At 44.1% G+C, this 25,638-nt stretch overlaps 1 protein-coding gene across 1 annotated transcript in view; it reads left to right on the plus strand.

Annotated features, from left to right (window-relative positions):
* KDR (kinase insert domain receptor) overlaps positions 1–25,638 on the plus strand; it is a 90,595-nt gene that overhangs the window by 60,009 nt on the left and 4,948 nt on the right. Inside the window, exons 5-30 of the mRNA XM_035897734.1 lie at positions 1,201–1,291; positions 1,786–1,982; positions 3,073–3,197; positions 3,518–3,686; positions 4,941–5,080; positions 5,276–5,444; positions 6,789–6,900; positions 6,994–7,157; positions 7,974–8,130; positions 9,219–9,339; positions 9,938–10,046; positions 10,791–11,135; positions 12,059–12,205; positions 12,360–12,491; positions 14,145–14,251; positions 14,657–14,792; positions 15,052–15,156; positions 16,393–16,506; positions 17,740–17,828; positions 19,564–19,720; positions 21,165–21,265; positions 22,607–22,729; positions 22,868–22,979; positions 23,298–23,397; positions 23,514–23,619; positions 25,497–25,636. Coding sequence (XP_035753627.1) covers positions 1,201–1,291; positions 1,786–1,982; positions 3,073–3,197; positions 3,518–3,686; positions 4,941–5,080; positions 5,276–5,444; positions 6,789–6,900; positions 6,994–7,157; positions 7,974–8,130; positions 9,219–9,339; positions 9,938–10,046; positions 10,791–11,135; positions 12,059–12,205; positions 12,360–12,491; positions 14,145–14,251; positions 14,657–14,792; positions 15,052–15,156; positions 16,393–16,506; positions 17,740–17,828; positions 19,564–19,720; positions 21,165–21,265; positions 22,607–22,729; positions 22,868–22,979; positions 23,298–23,397; positions 23,514–23,619; positions 25,497–25,636 — 3,568 coding nt within the window. The remainder of the gene's footprint in view (positions 1–1,200; positions 1,292–1,785; positions 1,983–3,072; positions 3,198–3,517; positions 3,687–4,940; positions 5,081–5,275; positions 5,445–6,788; positions 6,901–6,993; positions 7,158–7,973; positions 8,131–9,218; positions 9,340–9,937; positions 10,047–10,790; positions 11,136–12,058; positions 12,206–12,359; positions 12,492–14,144; positions 14,252–14,656; positions 14,793–15,051; positions 15,157–16,392; positions 16,507–17,739; positions 17,829–19,563; positions 19,721–21,164; positions 21,266–22,606; positions 22,730–22,867; positions 22,980–23,297; positions 23,398–23,513; positions 23,620–25,496; positions 25,637–25,638) is intronic.

Raw genomic sequence — 25,638 nt, forward strand, 5'->3', positions numbered from 1 at the left:
CGTGGTGGGGAGCCGCCGGGGCGCCGGGAACGGCGCGGGTGCGGGTTTCCCGTGGGGTTGTCAGGGCTGGTAGAGCGGGTGAGGCAGTGAGGGCCCCGGGGTGGGACGGGGCGCCCGGCGCTGCGGGCTTATGTCCTCCCCTGTCCTCTCCTGTCCCGTCCTCTCCTCTCCTGTCCTCCTGCCCTCTCCTCTCCGGCCGGTGCTGGCCCGTCGCAGAGGGCTGCCTGCCATGGCACGGTGTCCCGCTCGCTTGGCTCCAGCATCAGCCGTCGTTTCCGAGAGCAAAACGTCCCTGGAGCCAAATGCGGGAAACCCGTCATCAGTGAAGAACCTGCTCGGGACGCCAGTGATTAAAGCACGGGGAAATACTAGGGAAATAGGGAAGGTCCCGGTCTGGCTTCGCTTTCTGGTTGCCCATCGCAGCTGGCCACGCTGTCCCGGTCGGGGCTCTCGGCTCGCCCCGGTGAGGCGGGATTCCTGGCGGTGATGGGAGCAGCCAGGGCGGACTGAAAATCTCGCCCTGTGGTCCTTGCAAATGTTACGCAAGCTGGGCTGTTGCCTCAGAGCAAGCACCGGCGCCCAGATCGCAGCCTTGGCGAGCACAGGTGGCTCGGGGTGGGCGCAATGCGACCCCTCGTGCGAGTATGGTCTGGTAGACACAGGTTTTTGCCTAACTGCTCGGGAGGAAAGAGGTAACCTCAGGAAATCATGGGATAAAATAAATTCATGGGATCTCGAATTTGTGACAAACCGTGTAAAATAGTTTCTTCATGTAACTCATTGATCAGCAGTCTCAAAGAACATGAGTATATTTGATTTATTATAAGAAAATTCGGTAATCCCTTTCCCCTGGGAGTGAGATCATCAGATGAAGGTTCACTTCGTTTCAATGTTCCACATCCTCTTGCTAGACCTTGAAGTTGGCAACGCAAGAAAACAGGAACTCCACCCTGGCTGGCTGAATTGTAGTGCTCCGCAGCTAGCTCCTGACCATCTGCCTTTGCTTCCTGTTATGACAGAGGTTTTGAACTTTCTGGGATGTGTGAAAAGTCATTATTTACCCTTCTCTGCTAAGTAGGTGATGTGAAAGTGTCCGCTTAAAACATACTGCATATCACTGTATATGAGGCTTTTCTGACTGAGCAGCATTTACTTTGTTCGTTGCATTGATTTGAGGGGTTTTACACATTTTTTTCGCAGGTTTATTTATTTCTCTGGATCAGCCAACCCTTAGCATCCAAAAAGATGTCCTTACAATAACTGCAAATGACACTCTAAATATTACTTGCAGGTAAGGGCAAATCTGTCCAGCATGATTTTGGTGGGGGTAATTTATGTAGTGAGGTTTTGTAGAGAATCACAGGTGATTCGGTCTCTCTCCCAATATCGCTCCTGTTTCTCCCCGTTCCCTTTGTGCCCCCACCTTGTTTTTTCCTGGCAGACTGTAGAAACGATCTTAAAGGGTTGCAGAAGGGATTGCTGGGGAGAGCAGGATGGCCGGGAGGAGGAAGCGTCAGTCAGGTCCCCATGGAACCTGGGGGTGAGCCACGCTCTTGGCTCTCCCTTAGATTCAGCAGAACGTAAATCTCGGGTAGCTCCCGTATACGTATTAACAATCGGTCATTTTAAGTGAATTTAACCTACGTGGCTTGACGTTCCATGTGACGGGATGAAGCCCATTCTTCTCCATTGCTGTAGAGACTTAGCGGAGCTGGGGTTCGTCACCTCGGCATCAGCTCTGGTGCTCACCAAATGCTCACTCTCCCCTAACATTTGCTCTCCCAGCGGTCAGAGACCACTGGATTGGTCCTGGCCAAGCAACCAGAGCAGTGTTGAGAAGCGAATCTCTGTGACAGACTGCAGCGATGGTCCCTACTGCAAGACACTGACTCTCCTCAAAGTCATTGGCAATGACACCGGGGACTATAGGTGCCTTTACAGGGACAACCAGGCAGCTACAACCATTTACATCTATGTTCAAGGTAAGTGCTTACACAGTTCTTAGGTGGCTCTTCCCCTAGCCTCAAGAGAAAAAAGGGATGTTGAGTATCTCAGAACAGTTTTGACATTAAAATTTCTTAATGCTAGAATTTTTGATCCTGTGAAGCTGTTGTTTTTCTTGTGTTCATGTTGAGTAATTACATGCCAGTATGCTAGTTGCCATCAGCAGAAAAGCCTTTCTAGCTGCAATTTTGAACTGACCTGTCGTATGCAGTATTTGGTCTGCTATTCTCCCCCATCTAGAACTTAGCACACATACCTCCGCTGCGCTCTGAGCCTGTCCTCCTGAATGAAGAGCTGTTACTGAGCTCAGCCCAAGTTTCATACATGGGAAGATTACAGAGACTGCATTCAAATTATATTTAAAAAAGCCAGATCTGATCCCTTTTATAATTTGTTAAACTTCTATACATTTGCTGACTGTAATGGTAAAATCTGTTTAGGCTTTAAGAGCTAAGGTTTCAAACTCAGGCTATCAGTTGTATTGGTAGGAAGGCAGCTGAGCATCGCAGGCACTGTAAAGCCTCCGGTTAACGCACTCAGCTTAAGTAAGCGCCTTCATTGAGGCATCTGCCTCTTTGATGGCTTGATACACATTTTCTGGTGTGCCTTGCTTCCTTTTTATTGTTAACTTACAGTTACCATTTTGAAAAATGGGATGTTACTATATACATGGGTTAGCGTGTCTTATAAGATCACGAACTTACATTTTTTGTGTTCTGACTTTGAAAAGGATGCTGCCATTGGGGGAGCCAATGTAGCATGTCACTACTTTTAACTAATATTTCCTGTAATGCTTAAGCGAGGAAAGTCACACTAGGGTAAATCAGATTTTTGTCGGCACAAAGACCATGGTGGCAGGAAGCTATTCTCCAAAGTGCGCGCTGCTGCTGACAGCTGTTTTGAGAATAGTGAGAGACTATTTTGAGAATAGGTCTGCAAATGTATGTCCCCCCTATTTAGTCTCATCATTTAAGTGTTTTACCATGTAGAAAAGAATAAAACTGATTTGAGTTTCCTCCGTAATCACATGACAAATAACATCCATTTACCAATTGAATATTCTTCTAGATTACAGATCTCCATTTGTGACTTCAGTTAGTGATCAGCTTGGCATTGTATACATCACTAAGAATAAAACTGTGGTAGTGCCGTGCCTTGGAACTGTATCAAATCTCAATGTATCTCTACATGCGGTAAGGAAAAAAACCTGTTATTATTATAAGAGTTAGTTGAAATCACTGTGACATAAATACGTTACCTGAAGTATAAATATGTTTCTTAAAAACTTCTTTCCATCCTTGTGAATTTTACAGCCTGTGATTACAAGGTGAGAGCTGTAACTGTACTTGTCCATGATCCTGCGCTCTCAAAGCGCGGAGTGATGGCCTGTGGTTGCCTGAGCTAGGATGTAAAAACTGGGACCCTGCGGTTATGGAAAATGTTGGACTTGAAAATTCAGGGCTGTTTGATTTTTTTGAAACCTGACTATGTATTTTATCAATATTTCAAACAGAAATATCCAGAAAAGATATTTGTTCCTGATGGTAAATCCATTTCGTGGAATAATAAAATAGGCTTCACTATACCCAGTCATTTAATCAACTATGCGGGCATGGTCTTCTGTGAAGCTAAAATAGATGATGAAAGCTATCAGTCTGTGATATACATAGTCGCAGTTGTAGGTAAGCCAAAGTTTTTTTTCTTTTTTTCTCTATAGCCAATGTTATTTTGCTCGCTACAACATACTGAACCAATTACATTTGGTTGGACTCTAGGTTATTCAATACTGACAATGCAGCTAATGCAAAATGGATGTTGTGATATATATTACTTTTCTTTTAAATGCAATGTATTGTGTTCTTTCTGGTTGATCACTGGGATAAGTGCTTCTATTTTTAGAGTTACATGGATGCCAGGGATTTTAATTTTTTCTTCCTGACAATGCAAGCCTTTTTCCTAAAATCACTTTATGCTGTACTTTATTCACTTATCCAGGATCCAAGTCATAGCTGAAGGGGACTAGAGGCAGGCATCCATGAGCAGCAGATGGGAGGGAATTGCTCTGAGGGGGTACCAAGGGAATGGGGGATCTGAAATTTCGCACGAGGAGCTCAGTTGCCTTGTCTCCTTCAGACCTGTGTCCTGACTCTGATAGGGATTTATGCTGTCCTGGCATATTTTGTCAGTTGCTCATGAAACCCCAGAAATAACATGATGATTGTGTGGAGGCTCAAGCCTGAGCTGGAACTGCAGCTATTCCTGTTTTGACTCCGAGGACACAATGACCACTTCAAGTGGCCGGTTGGCACCGAGGTGGTCTCGCCTTGCTCGGCAGGGAGACACAGAAGCCCTGCACCCTTCACTGTGCAGCAGGCTCTTGCTTCTCCACCAAATTCATCAGCCTCCACTCTGATTTGGAGCAAATTCAGAATTTCTGCAGAATTTCTGCATTTGGAATATTCTAGTTTGGAAGATTTTAAATATTTTATTGCACAAAGTAAACTTTGGATAATTTTACCAATGCCAGGCTGTCATTCTTAATAAAGTTCCCACTTATTGCTGGGGGTGGGGATGTATCTCCTTTAGTCACAGGTCTCACAAGGGTAAGAAGAAGGTGTCTAAGGCAGAGGAACAGCATGGATTACCGCCTCCCGCCTGCTCCCACCACTGGGGGGGCTCTGGCCAAGTGCATGCATCCTGCTGCGCTGTGCCTGACGTGGCCCTTCAACGGGAAATGCCCAGAGTGGGCATATCCCTTCCCTCCATGCTCCTTTGTGCACATGTCATCATGATGCACTGGGGCACCGAGGGGCCGCTTTGTAGCCGGGGTTCCGGTGGGATTTTCAGTGAATTCGCCTGGGAAATTTGGTGCTGAGTGCTGTAAAGAAACCTCTTCCTACCCCCATGTTTTGTGTGTGCCTTTTTTCTTCCTCTAGGATACCGAATTTATGACCTGACGATGAACCCGCACTACCAAGTAGAGCTGGCAGTGGGAGAAAAACTTGTTCTCAATTGCACCGTAAGAACGGAGCTGAATGTAGGAATTGATTTTAAATGGGACTACCCTTCCATCAAGGTAAATCCATAATCACTTAAAGGTGCCAACATAATGATGAAATTTGATTTCATTATAATGTCACTCCCCTCTTTGTAATATCGACAAAGCAGATGATAATATACGAAGAAATTGCTAGTATATACAGGTGTGCAAAGTGTGACAGGAGGAATAACAATAAAATTCCCAGACGCTTCTGTCCTTTATCTATTACAGGAAAAACGTGCAACCATAAGGGATTTAAAAACCACTGCAGGAGAAGTAAAGAAGTTTGTAAGCACTCTTACCATCGACAGTGTGTCCTTAAGTGACAAAGGTCGATATACTTGCGCAGCATCCAGTGGCCGTATGAACATGAAAAACAGCAGTTACTTCATTATCCATGGTATGGCATCTTCCACTTTAGCTTTGCTGGTTGCTTCAGATTTGGGATTGATTACTGGGATGCAGAAGGCATCTCAGTGATGAATCAAATGACAAAAATTAACCAAACTGCAGCTACAGTATTTCTCTTGCACCCACTGTAGGATTATTTTTATACCACAAGCTTAGCTAATGATAAGGTTTTAAAAGGTCCTGTATGTTACTGAAAGCTGTAGAATTCCATAGGGAAGCGGGAGGTAAAATAAACTGAGGTAAGCCTCTGGTCCTCATCTGTGTTTGACCTCCTGGAGGTCCCATAAGCTGAATTTGTGTAGGTGACTGTATAAGGGTTGCCTGTTCTCACTCTAGGTGAACTTCCACTAGATTCTGGTGGCTCTGTGGGACAAGAGTCTGGGTTGACATGAATGAATCTAGGAAAATAAAACTTTCAGCTTTTACGTTGTGAATAGATGAATCAAATGGGGTTTTGGTCATACGGAAATGATGCAAAGGAAACAACCTTGGCTAAGGGCATAGATAAGTACGAGGCCACATCCTACAGCCTTTTCTCAAGCCCCTCTTGGGCACAGCCCCAGTGGCTCCACTGGCTTACTTCTAGAAAAAAATAGCCAGCATGAGAATGGCCCATTTTTAATCATTGAGTGAGACAAAGGGGTTTATATTTTCAAGGAGACTGGCTTTTCCTGAGGACTGATTTCAGGGGCCTGAATATTTCAGGGGCTCTTTTTGGGACAGTGGTTCAGGATAGACTCAATTTTCCCCTGGGTTCTTTCTCTTCAGGAGCCAAAACCAGATTATGTGCTATAGTGAGTGTACCAGATATTAAATTGATACCATGCTAAATCTTAGCCAAAAAGCTAATCGCTGTCTTAGTCTGAATGCAAGTTTATAACTTATAAAAAGTAATATAAATAATTTCAAAGTATTCTATGACTGCAACAGTTCGAATACATACTTGAGAAGAGGCTAAAAATATCGAACTTTATCACATCGTAGTTTCGAATACTAATATTTCCTGGAATGAGTAGATCAAGCCAGTTTTATGGTATTTGTTTATTTATATATGTATATGGGTCTGACAGTTGGTGTGCCATCCTGAGAGCTGAGTCTTGTCTGTGCTTTCCAGAGCTCCCCTGTGGGGGAACTGGTCCATTCCTCAGTGCAAGGGAAAGGACTGGGTTTTCGTGGTGGGTCCAGAGCCCACCAGCTCTCCAGTTTGGAGCCAACTGTGCTTTACCAGTGGCATCCTCTCACTGGCCTCTATTTGTCATCTGTTGTTAAGCCAAATGGAGACCGCTTAGGCTTTTGACCGCGTGGAAAGACAATTTCATTTAATTTTTTGCAGAAAGTCCTTTTATTCACCTGGAGAGAATGGAGAATGTGGTCGAGACAAGGTTAGGTGATACGGTCAAAATTCCCGTCAAGTTTAAAGGATATCCTCCACCAGAGGCAAAATGGTAAGAATTGGGTCACAGCGCATTTGAAAAACTGAGCTATTCTTAGTCAAGGTAAATCCCTAAAGTATACAAAGTGCTCTGTATTTTCTTCAGGTATAAAAATGGAAAAGCCATCAGTGCAAATCATACAGTTAAACTTGGCTACACATTAGTGATCACTGAAGCAACTGAAAAGGACGCTGGGAATTACACTGTTGTCCTTACAAACCCTACTAACAAGATGCAGAAAAGACATACATTTAGCCTGCTTGTGAACGGTAAGTGATAGAGGGGTACCTTTCTTTCATGTGTGGAAGTGATATATGTCTTAGGATTAAATTCATCCCAGAGCTATGAAGAATTAAGTGGGGGTGGTGGCTGGGAGGAGAGCACTTGAACCTGAGCCCTGGGAGGGCAGAGGTGGCCCATCTCTCCTGGCTCCAGGATGTGCTGGTGGAGAGGCTGCAGGCTCCTGGTGTTGTTGTTGTGATGATACTTTGTGTGTGGTTTTTGTTTTCTGTATATTATTTCTTTGCCTCTGCATCCTGCTCTTTTCCTGCCTTCCTTGCTGGCTGTGCTGCCAGAGTCCTCCCCCACCCTGCTCCATCCTGGCCGTGTCCCACCTCGCCCATCCTTCCTGCTGCATGCCGGCTGTCCCTCCTCTTCTGCTCTGCCTTGTGCAACCCTCCTCCTCCTCCTCTTCCTCCTCCTCCTCCTCTCTGCTCCCCAGGAAACAGCCTAGCCCACATGCTTTGAAGTCAGCAGGTCTTGGAAAGGGCAGCAAGGCTACACACAGTGGGATCAGGGCTGGGGAATAATATGCATTTAGTGGTTGGGAATGTTGGTGGGAGTCTGAGGGCTGCATTTTAAACCAGGGTGTGATGAAGGGAGATTTTACAGGAGTTAGTAAGCATTGTGTCTTTGGTGCCTGATCCTCAAGGTGTTGGGCAGGTTTGTGTCTTCCCAATGCATCCTTGTTCCTTGTGCTTGGATGTGGGATACAGTGTGAATTAGTCACCGTGGGTCTAACATGTGCGGGCAGAGTGGTTGGGGAGCTGTTAGCTGGTGGTGTAACCTGCTGCTCTCTCCTGCAGTCCCCCCCCAGATTGGTGAGAACGCGCTGCTGGCCCCCGTCGACTCCTACAAGTACGGCTCGACGCAGGCACTCACCTGCACCGTCTACGCCGTCCCGCCGCCCGCCGCCATCCTCTGGCACTGGCAGCTGGAGGAGGAGTGCACTTTCAGCCCCCAGTGAGTGCTAAACCCTTGCTGTCTTCTGCAGCTTACGTAGCTCTTGAGGGTTGTTTGGGTTGGAGGGGTTTTTTTGTGTGTATCCCTTGTCCAGGCTCATTACCAAGCACAAACCCAATGGCCAATGAAGAAAAGACTGTTGTACTTAATAGGCAGATCGTTGCAGGCAGGCTGTGCCGAGATCATCTTCATTGGCAGTGAGTTGCAGAGGCAAGGGCCACCCACAGCCAGGAGCCAACAGTGCCTGCATGTTGCTGTCGTGTCTTCTTGAAGGGCATCTTGGCTTGAGCAGGGTTTCAAATGCAGCTGGTTTTGTGCCCTCCCCTCAACTCTCCCCACGGGATGCAGGCCCAAAACTCCATCCCAAACAGAGGAAACTTTCTGTTTATGCTAATTACGGCTCTTGGTGGTGGTTTTTTTTCTTACGCTTAAGTGCTGAGTGTGATGGTGCTCTTTATCTGTGTGAAAGTGTATCTCGGAGGAAGTGCACTGATTGATGTTGGGGAATGATAGAGAGAGTGCCTGACTGAGATTCACGCAGCTTCCCTTATCTGGGCCTGCCATAAGCCCAGATTTCCTTTAAAAAAAAAAAGCCAGAAAAAAAAAAAAGCATTCTTCTTTCCTGTTGTTGTTTTTAAAATGATTTCCACTAGTTTCTTCCTTTGGTGCCTGGTTACTTCCTACACAATGGCTACTGTCCTCAAGAAATTCTTCTAGGGAGTTCAGTGATTTCTATGTCTCTCTGTCTTCCTTTGAACTAAATTAACTTGAATCATCCATTTATGAATGGAGGTTTGTTCCCAGAATAGCTGCTTCCCCCCAAGCACCCTGATTGAGCTGACACAGGCAGATTAATTAGGAAATTCACCTTTCAGCTTGGGGGTTTCTTATTTTGCAGAAGGTTATAGGGTGCAATTTAATAGAAATGTTTCCAGAAACATACTCTTCCCTCCCAGATGCAGGCTGTGGCCAGTGATGCATCTGATTTATAGATAAATGTCTGCATATTATAAAGAGAACCCAAACGCACTTTCCTGAAGCGTGAATATTCGTCTTATCTAATGCATATGTCTCTACTTATATCTCAGGAAAGTTCGCTCAGGAGCCAATCCGTATGCGTGCAGGAAATGGAAAGTGATCTCGGAGAGAAAGGGTGGAAATCAGGTTGAAATTAAGCACCGAGTCGTTACTATTGCTGGGAAAACAAAGGTGAGCCGATTTTCTTTTCTGTTGGTTGGGGATGATTAGCCGTGTTCAGCGGTCCGCATACCTGGAAATATATCACTAGAGATGAGACTCTTTTCATGAAATGTTAAACCTGGGGCTCTACTTGCAGCTAGTCATGCAAGCTTCTACTGAAGCCGGTAGGCAGAGGTAGACACTTTCAAGTCCTTTAGACACTGACCCAAAGTGAGTCTCCTTTGAGGAACATAACTTACTTAGATTTCAGTGCTTACTTTTTAGCAGTCTGAAGTTAGGCAAATTAATCTGTAATAGGGAGAAGCTGTAGAGGCTGAAGAGCAGAAAAAGTTGTGGGTGCAGCATTTATTAACACAGATACCAAAGTCTGCCTTCTGGGAGGCTTCTTTTTCTTGTTTTCTTTTGCCTGGTTGTTGCAGACTTAGGGAAAAAACTGTAGACGTCAGGAGGGGATTGTGCTCCTGCTGTGCCATGGATTTGTGCTGTGGAGGGATTTTTGGTTGTGCAGATATCTGCAGAGCACTTTGCTGAGCTGCTGAGGTGGTCGGGTTCATGTACGTACTTCAGCACTGACACAGTATGAAATTGCTCGGTTGTTCTTTTGCAGACTGTGAGCACCCTCGTGATTCAAGCAGCAAACGTATCTGCTTTGTATAGGTGTATGGCTACGAACAGAGCTGGGTCAAGTGAGAGAGTTATCTCCTTTCATGTGACCAGTAAGTATACCTCTGTTGAGGACAGCCATGTTAAATTAATGTTATTTCATCTGTTCCGCTAATGATAGGTGCTTCAGTATTGTTGTCTGATTCCTGCCCTTTATAAAATCCTTTCATTCTTTAGGAATTTAGGTTTTCCTAATGCAGCCTTTAAAGTCACTACTGAACTTCAGCCACGTGGTTAATTCTGCTGGCATCAGTGGAGTGGCAGTCCCGTGAAAATGATGCAAAATGGGCACTGTTGTCCCGGGAGTGGTCGCTACTGAGCTTTTACAGTCACTTAAAAGAGCTGCAGAGGGATTATGGTAGTGCCACAAAATGAGTAAAGACGTACTGTAAAAACCAAGACTAACTTTTTCAAAAACAGTGGCAAAGAGCTTCTGTCTTCTTGAAAACCAGTCCCCATATTCACGTGCTGAAATAATATTTTAATCCAAATCTAAAAGTAAACTATAAGATAATGCTAAGAATCGTCTTAGGTTGCCAGAAGTTTCTACAGTGAGAGGAACTATATTAATTACACAGGCCTTTCTTTGATCCATTTTAAATGTATTGTTTTTAATGAGATTGTACTCTTTACATAAATGATCGAGTGATTTTTTTCAGTGTTTTGTTTCCTTATTTACAACTGGCCAAGATGAGGATAAGGCTATATTTGTAAAATGGCTTTTTCAAGTTACTGTTGGCAACAAAATGTGCAACCTAATAGGAATTTCTTTTATTTTATTTTTTTTTAACTTGCAGGGGGTCTTGAAATTAATCTCCAGCCTCGGAATCAGCTCACAGAGAAGGATAACATGTCCTTGCAATGCACAGCGGACAAGTTCACCTTTGAGAAGCTGTCATGGTACAAACTCAGTGCTCACGCTTCTCAGACTCCCTTTGGAGGGCTGCCCATGCCTGTCTGCAAGAACCTTAATGCTCTCCAAAAGCTGAATGCAACAGTTACAAATATCAATGGTGAAAACATCACCTTAGAGCTCATCCTCCGTAACATCTCCCTCCAGGATGGAGGGGACTATGTTTGCATTGCTCAGGACAAAAAGGCTAAAACACAGCACTGCCTGGTGAAGCACCTCACTGTTCAAGGTACAGATCCGTGAAGCAAAATGGGTGGTTGTGTATGAAAATAACTGCAGTAGTGTCAGATTTTGGTATCTTCAGGCCTTGCATGTGTTGGCTTAATGGTGCACTCAGTATATTAAATAGATGTAGACCACTTGCTGTAACATGCAGGCCTGGGGCTTGTCCGGGCAGGAGGAACTGAGTATTTCATCAGCAGCACTGGGGAAACACTGACCGAGCCACTGTGCTATGCAAGGAGATGAGTTTGGCTTCAGCACAAATAATGGCCTATGTTTAGCTCGGTAACTTCACAATTTTACTTTTCAAAATACGTTTTTCCCTCTAGCTGTATATGCATGTGTGTATTCATAGCATTAAGGCTACTGCTTTGTGTCACTGACTCTTGAGTTTGAAGTAGTGTTTGTAATTCAAAACTGTCTCAAAGCAATGCTGGTATTTAGGTACAAGCAATGCAAGCTGATAATCAGCTTTTCACACAAATAGTGATGGCATTGCTTTGGGACCTAGGCATCTAGGCTGATTAGGCAGATTCAGGGAAATATTTACGCATGCTCATGGGCTGTTCTGAATGGATGTTTGATGGACCAGCGGTATCAGACCTCTCGTAATGACCCTGGAAATAGAATTGTGAGGGAAGCAATTTCTCACCTATTCCCTCTTCCCTCAGCAGCCCAAACAGTTACAGATTAAGCCATCTAAATCAAGTTACATCAATACTGTTAAAATTTTCTTGGCTGTTACAATTTTTCACGTTGTGTGGAAGTTTAACTACAATCTTAACATGAATGCTGTGGCTGTTGGTGTTATAAAAGGATTTGAGACTTTGTTACTGGGCCAAGTGTGTATAGTGTCATCAAGTGCTATTACTGCAAAAATGGATGTTTTATTTAACAGTCAGTAATTTTGCCTTATTTTTGAACCGACAGAGCCCATGGCACCCACGCTCATAGGAAATCTGGAAAATCAAACAACAAACGTTGGTGAAACCATAGAAGTGTCATGCACAGCCAATGGCATTCCTCCTCCAAACATCATGTGGTTTAAGAATAACGAAACCCTTGTTGAAGATTCAGGTGAGGATTGATCCTTTGCTATAATTTTCTATCACTTAAGGGCTTTCTTTCATGGGACTCACTGCTGATTTTCACCATGAAAAGTTTCATTTTGAATTTTTAACGCAAAGTGGCATAAAAATCGCAGAACTAAGGATCATGATTTTTTTCCCAGGTATTGTTTTGAAAGATGGAAACAAAACACTAACCATACGTCGAGTGAGGAAAGAAGATGGAGGGCTATACACCTGCCTTGCCTGCAACGTCCTCGGATGCAGAAAAGCAGTGGCCTTTTTTTCAGTGGAAGGTTAGTGTTAGCTTCTTTCCCGATTGTGCGTGAAATCTTTGTAATCGCTAAAAGGAAAATCTACCAGATCAGGGGTCTGAAAATACACCACAAGGTCGGCGAAAAGTCCTGACCATTCCTATCAAGCTCAAACTGGGGGCTATCGTAGCCATCGTAGTCCCCGCTGTTGAGGCTGACGCTTTCTTCTCCACAATGTTGTTTAGTGCTTTTCAACAAAAGCTGAATCTGTCTTACTTGTGGTTGCAAAGAAAACTCTGCCAGTCTATATTACATGCAAACCTACCCAAACCTGCAGGTTTCCTGGGGCACCTCTGTTGTCTTGGTAATGTAATTGTCATACTACATTTTTTAATTTTTTAAATTATCCTACTGCTGTCACAGCATCTAAGAAAAACAGAGGGAACACTTTGTGCAGTCTGTTGTGATTGCCGTCCCATTTCAGTGATAGGAACAGGTGCGGGTTTGAGTTAGGGGACTCCAGCCTTAGTCCACCAAGCTCTGAAAGTAGCATTTGTGAGACCTGTCTCTCACTTGTTCCAGTCCTATTGTGGCACACTGAAATGCCATTTGCAATAAAAACCAATAAATCCTAACAAGGGGTTAGGCTGCAGTCTGAGTAGCTGGAACCATGATCAACTTCCCACCAAGAGTTGCAATGAGAAGCTTTGAACGAAAAGCGCCTTGCCCTTGATATTAGTACACTTGCAAAATTTAGTGACTGAATCCTTCACAAACCTCTGTCTTGTAAGTCAGGGTGATTATCCGATCTGTTCCGTTAAGGTAATTAAAGCAGTATCCTGTTATTCTTATGGGTCCCATTAGGATATTAAGATGTTGGGCAATATGTTTACATGGGGTGGAAATTATCTGCAGCTGACATCAATGTAGATTTCAGCTGGTGTGGTAAATATGGCTGGGACATGCCTGTAAAAGTTGGAAAACTGCATAGGACAGACTGTTTCACTCCAAGAAATTTATAGTGCAGCTCACTGGGGTCATGCAACGGAGCGTGCTACTGTGCAGGAGAAGCAGTGTGGTGCAAGGGATGAAATACAGGAGCACGATGTGGCGAACAGGAGCTGAAGAAGAGAGCTGCTCCTGCGCATTAATAGATGTACAAGTGGTATCTGCTGGAGACTATTTTACTAGAAAAGGGATGTTGTAAATAAGACCTTATTTTCATGTGTTCTTGTAGAACCATGTTTTTCCATACCGCAGCCGAAGCATGTAAAGAGACAAGAGAAAGATTGTTCTCTGGGTCATTCTCACAGTGCTATATTTACTGTATGACGGGGGTTTTTTTGGTTTCTGGAGAAAGAATCATTCATTTTGAGTATTCTAAAACAATGAAACAATGATTTCTTTTTAAAATATGAGATTTTACTTTTTTATATTTGCCAAAGGTCCAGATACTGTCCTTGGAACAAAGCTGATGCTAAGAAATGGGGTGGTGTGTAAAACAGCACGAAACAAAGCGTAATATTCCAATGTAAAAACCCAACCTTTTTGTTTTGTTTTCCTTTCATTTCCTTGCTCCATGTTACACTTTTAAAACGAACCTTCAGAACAAGGACCTCCATTCTCTACTTTAATGAATGAACAAAACCAATACGCTTCCAACTATCACTCAGATATTCATTTATTTCTTCCCAGGCGCTGAAGAGAAAACAAATCTGGAGCTCATTATCCTCGTTGGCACTGCAGTGATTGCCATGTTCTTCTGGTTGCTTCTTGTAATCATCCTCCGGACCGTTAAGCGGGTAATGAAAAAATTCTCGTACTGTCCTATCAGCACTGGTCTTGCATGACAAATGAGAGCTGACTTGAGGCCTTTTGTGTTGTTTCTTTCCATTGTTCTTAAATCAACAGACACATTTTTTCTCTCCATGCTGTAACATTCTTGCCTGAAACCGGGGGCACAGAAATTTGTTTTTAATTGAACAGGCCCTCACAAGAGAAAAAATGTTTCAGCTGGTTTTGTTTATTAAAAAAAAAAAAAAAGTGCAAGTAATTAACGACGATCATACTCACAATGACATGGCGTAGGGAAACGGTAGCCTGGCATTTCTGGGAAATAGTGGAACACTACAAAGTGAGAAAATGGCACTTTGCCTGCACATCACCAGCAAAAAATCTGTGCAACTACAACTAATACCATTTTCCAGGCCAATGGAGGGGACATGAAGACTGGCTACTTGTCAATCATCATGGATCCTGATGAAGTCCCTATAGACGAGCACTGCGAACGGCTCCCATATGATGCCAGCAAGTGGGAGTTTCCCAGAGACCGGCTGAAGCTAGGTTTGTCTTCATTGCATGAGCCATTTAGGGATACTGCAGCCAGCTCTGTGCTGGGGGGTGCTTCAGGCTTGCCATGGGGCTGCCCTGATGCAGGACCCCTGGGTGGGCTGTCTGGCCCCATAGGATATAATGCATCCTCTCCCCATTATCAGCCCTCTGTTAATTTCTGATACATAAATTCCATTTAGAGTTGCTGTTTATTCTGCATCTTTTGCCCACTGTGCCAGGCAAATAAATCAGAGTATCTTCTCACTTCAAGGTAAACCTCTTGGCCGTGGAGCTTTTGGCCAGGTCATAGAAGCGGATGCGTTTGGGATCGACAAAACTGCTACCTGCAAAACAGTGGCAGTCAAAATGCTTAAAGGTAAAAATAATGACTGAAACTTCACCTTGAGTACACAATACAGGGATAATTGCCAGGACTACAACCAGTAGACAGAAGAAAATCAAAATGTTTGTACGGGTGGTGTATACAAGTTTAGCTTAACAGTTGGTGTAATGAAGCAGTGATTAGGGAAAGCACGTGCCTTTACCTCGCTGATAATTGGAGCAATGTGTCTGTGGTTTCTTAGCCATTGCTTTATAGATCTACACAGGTTCAGAACATAAACTTGTTCCTGCAAGCAATGTGCACATGTGCATTTTTATGCCTTATGCAGCCTGGTAGGGAGCTTTCTGCAAGTCTCAGACAATGGGTTAGGCACGCTCCAAAATGAGTAATAGCTTTGAACAGCTTTCTCCTCACTTTAAATCACATTGTAGTGCCTCGGATTCACCCCAGGAAAGTTGAAAGCTGTGGTTCCTAGGCTCACTGTTCCTGAGAAGGATGTAGCTGGGGCAGCAAAATGGGGCTTCCAGTAGCCAGGGGCTGTATCCCACCCTATGGTGTACTGGAGGAAGGGTGGGAAAGCTGGGGGATTTCTGACAGGGCAGTGTGTGCAGTTGCAGGCACAGGCAAGACCTGTTGCAGACTCGTTGCAATGGGATGAGCATGCAGTAATGACAATAAAAATTAGAAAGCCCTGTCCCTCCAGCCTCCTGGTGCTCAGGCAGCCTGCAGAGAGCTGTCTCCTCTGCCCCTCTCTCCCCACTGCTTCAGCTCTTTCCTCTTCCCCTTCTGTCCCTGTGGGATGAGGACACCAGCCATGTCTCCAACCTTTTGGTGAGGCTGAAGGGTCAGGCATGTTTGGCCCTGGCCCTATCTCCCCCAGTCCATGGACCCATTGGACCCTTAGCGTGGACCCCAGCAAAGGCTATGGAACAATGTTTCTAGCTCTTCTTGGCTGGGAGGGTCAAATGGCAGAGCACGAACTGCTAAAAGGGTCTGTAGGAAAGAAGATGTTTGCTAATCTGGATTGTTAGCATCCCTGTTCTGATGTACTGCCCTTGGTACACTTTGGAAAATGTTTAAAAGCAGAGCAAAACCAACCTGGTCATGCATGGGCCTGGCTTTCAGCAGTGTCTGCAGCATAGCTGATCCAGGCTACCAACCAACAAGACTCCTTACTAGATGGGCTGGAAAAATAACAGAAGACAAGGCAGAGGAGGGGAAAACCTTTCTGTCTGTGACACTCCTATCTGTGTTGTTTTACCTCTTCAGAGGGTGCAACCCACAGTGAGCACAGAGCACTTATGTCGGAGCTGAAGATCCTCATCCATATTGGCCACCATCTCAACGTTGTCAATTTGCTTGGAGCCTGCACAAAGCCAGGAGGTGAGTAACTTTTGAATGGGTGGAAAGGTACTAATGAAAACCCTGTTTCTGCTGCTGCATAGAAAACCGAGTTTCAAAATTAAGATCTGGAAGAAATTGTCTTCTTTTTTTTAAAAATAAATTCTGGTAAGAGTGAACAGGTCCAGAGGTGGAATAAGGGCTCAGAAGCGCTGAGTTCTACACCCAGCTCCATCCCTTAGTTGCTGTATCACTGCTTCTCTGTACCTCAGATCCACTTTTATAGTGGACACCCCACATGTAAAACTTTGGGTCTGAGTCTAGTACCAAATTTAAGAAATTGGTCTTATTCTTGTCACTGGCTACAGTTCAGTTGCAAGCTGTGACTTCCCTCCCTGGTTTTGGATGGGCTGTGGGTGCCTCTGTGTGTGTGTAGGAGGGGAGCTTGCAATTTGGAGTCCAGCTCTGGGTGGATGAACCTATTTTACTTTATAATCGGGGACAGATGTTTCATTTAACAAATCCAGCACTACACGCTAATTTGGAAGAAATTCAGTGTAAAGTAACTCAGTAATAATTTTTCAGGGAAGCTGACTTGTTGGCTTATTGTGGGATCAGAATTTAATTTGTAAAGTTCCATGACAGAAGTGCAGTAGTTGAAGGAAACATAATCCATAAATATTCCTTTCCTTGTTTATTCCATAATAAAATAGACATGGCCAGTATCTGGAACCTAGGATGGAAATTTGTCATTGTAGCATATGCCTATATGAAGCAATCTGAGCATGAAATACCACATTTGGACTGTATATTAAGGCATCTGTGTCTGAAACTGAGATTACTGTTCTAAGTTTTTAAGACATAAACTGCCCACACAAAAATGCATGGCTAATCATGTGTGTACTTTATTGCAGATGAGTGGTTAATTGCACTGAAGTTCATTCAAATATGTATGTCGCATCCTTACAATGTCAATTAGCACAGGCAGTTATTGGCACTTTACGTATCAGCACAGCACTATACGTATTCACATATGAAATTAGGCCTGTGATTTTCAAAAGTATGTGCTCTCTTTTCCTTCCTTACACAGCAGAAAAGGAATAATTTCCCTGCTTTCATTAGATTGTTTTTTTTTTTTTTTTTAAATTACTGGTATTTTTAAATACCTTTGGGTAGTAGAATGCTTTTTGAAATGTATGTATTTCTAGCCACATGCTGTGAGATAAGGTGGGATAGAAATGGTCTTTCTAAGGAATTGCTTTATGTGTTATACAGGCCCACTCATGGTGATTGTGGAATATTGCAAGTTTGGAAATCTGTCAGCTTACCTACGGAGTAAGAGGAGTGAATTTGTCCCGTACAAGGTAAGGAGTCAAGGTTAATAGCATAATGTTTGATTTGGCGGGTTTTTTCCACACACGATGTTTCTGTTTCTAGTGCTGACTGTAGTGGCTATCCTTGGGGACGCTGAATATCTAGTACTTCTCATGGGAATGAGAGATGGCAAAGACATCAGAGGTCATCTAGTCTTTCCCCTGGCCCCTGCGATGTAGGTCTTTTGTTATTGTTAGCTTAAAATGTGCAAAGGAACTGGGCTTCCACTATTTCCCTTGGCAGATTATTCTATACTTGGCCGTATCTGTCAGGAAGTTTTTTCTGATTATCAGCCTGAATTTTTTCCTTTCTTAGTTAAGCTCCAGACCACCTTAAATAACTGCACTCCCTGCTTAGTGTATATATCCATCAGATATCCGTAGGTATCTTCTGTCACATGATTATCCTTTCTGCTATCCCCATGGCTCATTGCTGAACCAGGCTATACATTTATTTTTTCCCTGTTAATCATTTTGTATAAGTGATGTATCTCATGAGTTTACGTTCAGCTTTTCACCTCCCAAGTCCTTTGCAAAGGCAAGTTCCCATCACAACAGCCCCTCTTTGCACCCTGGTTTGAAAGGAGAGTGGGGATGGAGACTGGCATTTTGAAGCTCATTTCTGGTCACCTCTGCAAGGAGGTGTGGTTTCTGGAGAGGGTTGGGAGGATCCATCCCCTCTGAGGGTCAGATTGCCAGATGAAGAGCGTGGCTGCGGGTACGCAGCACTGAGCTTCACACTCAGGACCCTGCCCTTTTTACCAACAGCTGGGAGGGAGGCCCCCGGGCTGTGCTCTGCCATGCTGGTAGACCTGAACTTCAGTCTTCCTGCAGCTGCTGTGTTTAGATAAGAGCTTCTTCAAACTGCTTGTTGGTTCTCCACGGGGTTATTTTTCTTTATCCTTGGAGTCATTGTTTACTATTTTATATTGGCAAAGGCAACTCGCTGCATCCTCTTATGAGGTAAAAAGGATAAACAAATATCTGAGAGGCCTTGAAGGAAGAGGCAGGGTTTCACAAGGGTACTGACCCTTGCTTATACAAGCGGTGGGGATGGGAATCGGCAACGGAAAAAAACAGCCCTGCCAGGGCAGAAAAGTCACCCAAGCGAAGCAGGAGAAAATGGAAACATGGTGGAGGAAGCCTGAGGGGCTGGCATCCTCTCTAGAGGCCTTCAGTGGCTTAGGGGAAGAAGGAAATAAATCAGATTTTGAGGGCTGCGAGGGTTTGGGCCAAGGTAGAGGTTTAGTGGAAGGGTCTTTGCAGCAGCTGGGAATAAAGCTGCAGAAGTACAGAGAGGTTCAAGAATATGAGAGGGAGCTCCCCAGCATCCACGCGTGCTTCATGAGTGGTGGGCACCAGGGGGCTGAGAAGGCCAGCTTGTCAGCATGCATTTATTCCCACGCATGTGGATATGTTGATGGGGGGAGGCTGGGAGGACGCAAGAGCAGGCTAAAGGTGTGCTATGGAGTGGCAGAGGGTGCTCGAGCTGGTGAGCCTGCATGGCCATGGGTTGGAGTTTGCCAGTGCTGTTACTCCGCCAGCCTGATGCCCCAACCAGAGCTGGCCTGGAGCTGAGCGGCCGGTCATGCCAGTGCTGGGCTGCCCTCCCTGCCTTCAGTGGTGCCAGTGGCACAGACCATGGGGACCATCACTGCCTCTCCCAAGGAAGCTTTTGGCATGCTTTCTGCTTCTGATTTCTCCCACCCTCCCCTCACATTTCTAGACCAAAAGTGCCAGGTTTCGGCAGGGGAAGGAGAACTATGTTGGTGATGTCTCTGCGGACTTGAAGCAACGGTTGGACAGCATCACAAGCAGCCAGAGCTCAGCAAGCTCTGGCTTTGTGGAGGAGCGGTCCCTGAGTGATGTGGAAGAAGAAGACGGTAGGATATGTCTTCTCCTGGTGTTGGAACAGCTGTCATTGGTGGGGACTGATGAAGGGCATTTGGGACCATGTGATTTCCAAAGCTCCCTCAAAACCATGTGTGTGGTATTTCCTGGATGACCAAAGTTCCCAGTCATGTAGTTCAGCATCCCAAACCCCTCAGCCCAATCCTGATGATGATGTCCCATCTGAAAAGGGTGTGGTTTTAGTGCACCACCTTTTGGACATCCATCTATTTAACAATCCAGTGTCTTCAGGGAAAATTGCAGAGCGCAAACTCCAAAGGGATGTGCCAGGATGCTGACTGACTTTCCTCAATGTTTACCCAGAAATTAAATGTCATGAAATGCCATCTGCTTCACTGCTTATTAGCAGAGAGGTTGATTTGCCTTCCCTCTGCGCAGGTGGTCTTGTCAGGAGGAGGAAATGTGAGTTATCTGCTTGTTCAAAGCCTCCCCTGGATAAACGTACCCTCTGCAGTGGTTTCAGTGATGCGTTTGCCATGTTCTGCTTTGGCAGAGACAGCACAAAGTGCTTAGCGCTGCCAACATGTTTCAGAGACCGCTGATTTCAGCAAACAGTGGGATCACACTGGTCAGGAGGAAGGCCATAGCTCAACTGCTTGTACTTCTAAAAGTCATTTAATGCAAATTAAAACATCAGTGTGTTAACAGGGAGGATGTTCTTGTGGTTTCAGTGCGGTACTAATAGGCATTTCCACACCATTTTGGTCCTTTTCAGCCCTCTCTGCTGTAACCACTGATCCTCTGAGCTGGGATGTTGTAAGAAGTATGTAGGCCTGAAGCAGGCCTTGAGATGAGGGTTTTATCCACCAGTGTTGTAGTTCTTGGTAGATTTCTTCTTAAAACCAAGAGCTGAGCAAAGCTATTGAGTTGTTTATTTCAGAAAACAGGAACTAAATGCCTAGGTATCTTTGCTGGATACTTGAGTACATTATTCCTCCAGGTCACTAAAGGATGAGGTTAGGCTTCTCCTACCCTAAATAAGCAAGGCTTTTTGCCAAATTCAAGTCTTTCTCCCCATGGCCTATTCTTCCCCCTTAAGGACTGGGTGGGGCCTCCCTCTCATCGGTTTCCAAATTCATCTGCTGAAACCACAGCAAGTCTTTCCTGTCCTAGGAACTTGTGAGCTGTGTTTTGGTTGTTTTTCTTTTCGGATTGTTTCACAAATCTTTCCACTGGTGGGAACTCTGGAAATAAGCAAGGACGCCTGGGGTATAACCCATCATCTCAAAGTTTATTTTACACAGGACTAGTTTGGTGTAAAATGGGATGTTAGTGATAATTATACAGCCAAAAAGGGTTTGGTTTGCTCTTCCAGTTCAATGCGGCATAAGGTTAAGATGGACTTTTACCCAAGAAGCAGTTATGGGTGAAATGAGTGACAAAAGGCATGTTTGACTGTCATCTGATTCTTTGCAGCTGGTCCTGAAGACCTTTGCAAGAACCCTTTGACCATGGAGGACCTCATCTGTTATAGCTTCCAGGTGGCGAGGGGAATGGAGTTCTTGGCTTCACGCAAAGTAAGGAACTTCTCAGGAAGAGTGGCATGTTATTTATTTGACTGTAGGAAATAGTGCTGTAGGTCTATAGAAGGAAACAGCATGTTCATCTTTGGACTAGCAGTCATCTGCAACACTTTCTATGTGCCCTAAGACATACCCAAATCACTAATACCACAGAGTGAAACAGCCCATGCATTTATTGACACAAATGTTAGTGATCTGTATAAGGTTTACGGGTCACCGATTCATAGAAGAATGATTAAGTTGTTGGAGGAGGGGAGCTGACTTATGAGAACGATTAAAGGAATTAGGGACAAATCCCCGGTAACTGGAGCTAAACCAGAGTAAAGGAGTTTGCTCTGAGGAGGTTGCCTGTAACTTGTGCAGTGGGATTGGACTGGAGGGGACACGATGCTCACCTATGAAACTTTGTGGATGACTCCTTGGAGAGTCTCTTGCCAAAGACACCTTGGCAGTCAATAGCACCTCACCTGCATTTTGGTCTTCTAGAAGTGCTTTTCTGTGGTTTGATCCTAGATACGTATGGTACATGTTTCAAAGGATGTAAATTCCAGCAAGAGCAAGGAATTGCGTGCAGTTGTATAGAAACAAAAAGTACTTAGAAATGGGAAAAGGAAATAGAGAAGCAGGGAATATAACACCACTCCAGAGTGCAGGCTAGGTGTTCAAGAGTAGACTTCAGAGGCTTTTCTAAAAACATACGTTTGCCTACGTTTTATACATCCTGGTTGGTGTGTATATGTAAAAGGATGTCTTTCCAGGATCTGTATTTCTAGGCCGTACTAGAAGCAAATCTGCAGCCACTTTCAGAGCCTGGCTTTTTTACTTTAAGCTATTGAGGCTTGAGTTTTGAAGTCTTTGGGTTGTTGGCTAAACTGTTGTTCTGCATAGGTAAAGGCATGGACTTTTCCATCTGTAATCAAGATTAATTTGTGTTGGAATCAAATTGGCATTTTAGTGTGGTGTGTTTTTCAGAGAGAGTGGAGTACACAGATTTGAGTGGACCTAAGTAAATCTAAAGGTAATCAGATCTGAACCTGGTTTGTGTCAGCTTCTTAGGATAATTAATTAGCTAACTTCAAAGGGCCTCTCTGCATAGTGGATAAACAGATGTATGTTTGGACTTGGGAACACAAGTCTCCCTGAGCCAAATCAGTTGTGACCATCAAAAAAGCACTTAAAATCAGTAACTGTTGATGCTGAGGTTTCTTTTTCTTAAAAGTTTTTAAGAATTATCTGGCCTTTGAGGGTAGGAGAGCACATATGTGAAAGAGATCAGCCCCGTGGACGGAGCTGTGACGACAGGCAGCATACGAAGTTGTTTACTTCTCTTTGCAGTGCATCCACAGGGACCTGGCTGCTCGTAATATCCTCTTGTCAGACAATAACGTGGTCAAAATCTGTGATTTTGGCTTGGCTCGAGACATCTACAAAGACCCAGATTACGTCAGGAAAGGAGATGTAAGTTTCAGATTCTCTATTTGAGAGAGAATTAATATGAAGTCAGGCCTCCTTTTTTTTTTTCACCTTAAATGGGTTTGTGGAAACTCAGCATTTTGCTAAACTGTGATACCTTTTTGTTTACGGAAATGCTTTCAGGCCAGACTACCCCTAAAATGGATGGCACCAGAAACCATTTTTGACAGAGTGTATACCATTCAAAGTGATGTATGGTCCTTTGGAGTTCTGCTGTGGGAAATATTTTCATTAGGTGAGTCACTTTAATTTTACTGAGCCATCTTAAATTTTAAACAACAGAGTCTGAAGAAAACACTAAAATACTCAAATTTCCTTAAAAATGCAAATGTAGGAACATGGACTTGAAATGCTTCTTCATACAATTTTAGTATGTGATTATGTGCCTCATTTACTCAATCAGTTGCTGTTGCCATCATAAATATAAATTGTTTGCACATCCAAATATACTGAATTACCTTATTAACTCAGGCCATAGCAAATTATTTGTTTGACATTTAATCCCAGAATTTAAGAGTCTAATGCATTAAAATTATCATTGCTCTCATTTTAGGTGCATCACCATACCCTGGAGTGAAAATTGATGAGGAATTTTGCAGAAGACTGAAGGAAGGAACAAGAATGAGAGCACCAGACTATACGACACCAGAAATGTGAGGAACTGTTCTTCCAGCTGCCCACATTTACCCCACAAAAATAGCAGGTGCTTGGGCGAGCAATAGGTGCTGTTTTCTTTATGCTGATGTTTTAATGGGCTTCATCCTTCTAGGTACCAAACAATGCTGGATTGCTGGCACGGAGATCCTAAGCAGAGACCAACTTTTTCAGAGCTGGTGGAGCACCTGGGGAATTTACTGCAAGCCAACGTCCGTCAGGTACATGAAGTGTATTCTGTGGTTGCTAAAACCACCGGCTGAACCCTGCCTGTCCTTCCAGCCACCACGAAATCCCACAGCTGGGTACTGTCCGCTGGAGCTGTTGAGGAGCCTGGGCTTCTTCCACTGCTCCTGTTACTGATGGGCAGCTGGGGCAACTGTCAGAGAAGAATGACCGGGGCGGGGGGAAGATCACAGAGGTCTGCCGTGGTAACCAAAAGCCACCTCGCCCTACCATCATGGGTTTCCCATGACACCACCACTGTGGTCACATAGCTGTCTTGGTGAGGAGTTGTCGGCACAGGCTCAATTCCTCGCTCTGCTGCCGATTTCTCTGCGTGCTGCAGAGGCATTTCAGCAGGTAGCTCCTGTTGCTCTTACTCTGCCAAAGATAGATATCTTAGTGTATGTGAGGATGTGGGACGCAGTGTTTTTAATGACTCTTCTGGAAGACAAGGATACAGTCATTTCGCTGCCTGTCAGCAGCTCCATGCAGACAAGTGTGTTCAAACTTGTCCAATGTACAGGCACTGTGGTAAGAGAGCCCACTGCTTCCAGGTGGGATACACGGGCCTCCCTCCCTCTGGGATTCTCCATCTTGTGGCTCCCTCTTCATGCACCACAAATGTGGACAAGGCCAGGGCAATAGCTGTGAGCACTCGGATAAAGGAGGCTGGATTTCGCCATGTGCTCTCCTATTAGACTTGTTCTCCCTTTCCGACCTATTGGTAGTGATGGGAATTACCTGTCCTTCTGAAGCATCATGTCTTCCGTGCATACCAAAACTCAGGAAGGATAGAATTTTTTCACTTTCCTACAAGCAGCTTGAATCGTATGTATCACAGAATCATAGACTGGCTGAGGTTGGAAGGGACCTCTAGAGGTCATTGGTCCAACCCCCTGCTTAAGCACCTAGAGCCGGTTGCCCAGGACCATGTCCAGGTGTTTTTTTTAATATCTCCAAAGATGGAGACTCCACAAACTCTCTGGGCAACCTGTGCCAGTGCTTGGTCACTCTTACAGGAAAAAACGTGTTTCCTTGTATGTTCAGGACATACTGTAAATATATTTGCCCATAACCTAATATGGTTGGATTACTAATGATTTAGGCTCTCTTGTCATGAACTGTAGTGTACTGTGACTATAAAAGACAAACATGATTTACTATTTGATAACTAATAGCTAGTTATACATGTCATATTGTATTCCAAAAGGGATAAATGCAAAAAAATTAGAGAAAAGGGGGAATCTACAAAATGATTTCTTATGGGTCTATAAATAGGTATGCAGTACCAAAGGATGCATAATCCATTTTTTCACTTCATACTTTAGAGCAGAAATGTAAACAAGTGGAAGAATTTTTTTAAAATGTTGTTGCTGTTATTCACATCAAGTTAGATGCCAAAGTGTTGATAGAAATCTTCCTTTTTTGCTGTCTCCATTTAATTCTTTTTTTTCATTTACTTCTTAATTTAGGCTTTATGATTCATATGCTGTAGTCCAACTCAACCTCACTTTCAGTTTAAGGTTATTTTTTTCCCTCAGGATCATGTTCTTTGTGTCATTGCAATTCAAACATTACTAAAATTTAAATTTCAAAGACATAAAGAAAAAGTTCACTTTACGTATTATGTTACAATATGTCATATATAAATGTCTTTTTTTAATTGAAAACTGCTTGGCAGTGGCTCTTCCTAAGTTTCCCTCTTTTAATGAAGCTGCTCCTGCAAGGGTGGTATAATGCTTATAGTTTAATAAAAGAACAAATGTAGCTCTGTTGGACGGCTGCATTCTCCATGTATGTGTATGTAGCTGTTTATGTCAGTATATCTCTGTAGCCTTATTTAATTTTTGTATTTTTTCACTGCATTCTACAGGATGGCAAAGACTACGTTGTCCTTCCTTTGTCAGTATCGCTGAATATGGAAGAGGATTCAGGTCTCTCTCTCCCAACTTCACCTGCTTCCTGTAGGGAGGAAGAGGAAGTCTGTGATCCTAAATTCCATTATGACAACACAG

Source organism: Egretta garzetta, unplaced genomic scaffold, assembly GCF_000687185.1.
Source record: "Egretta garzetta isolate BGI_Z169 unplaced genomic scaffold, ASM68718v1 scaffold46, whole genome shotgun sequence".
Taxonomy (NCBI): Eukaryota; Metazoa; Chordata; class Aves; order Pelecaniformes; family Ardeidae; genus Egretta; species Egretta garzetta.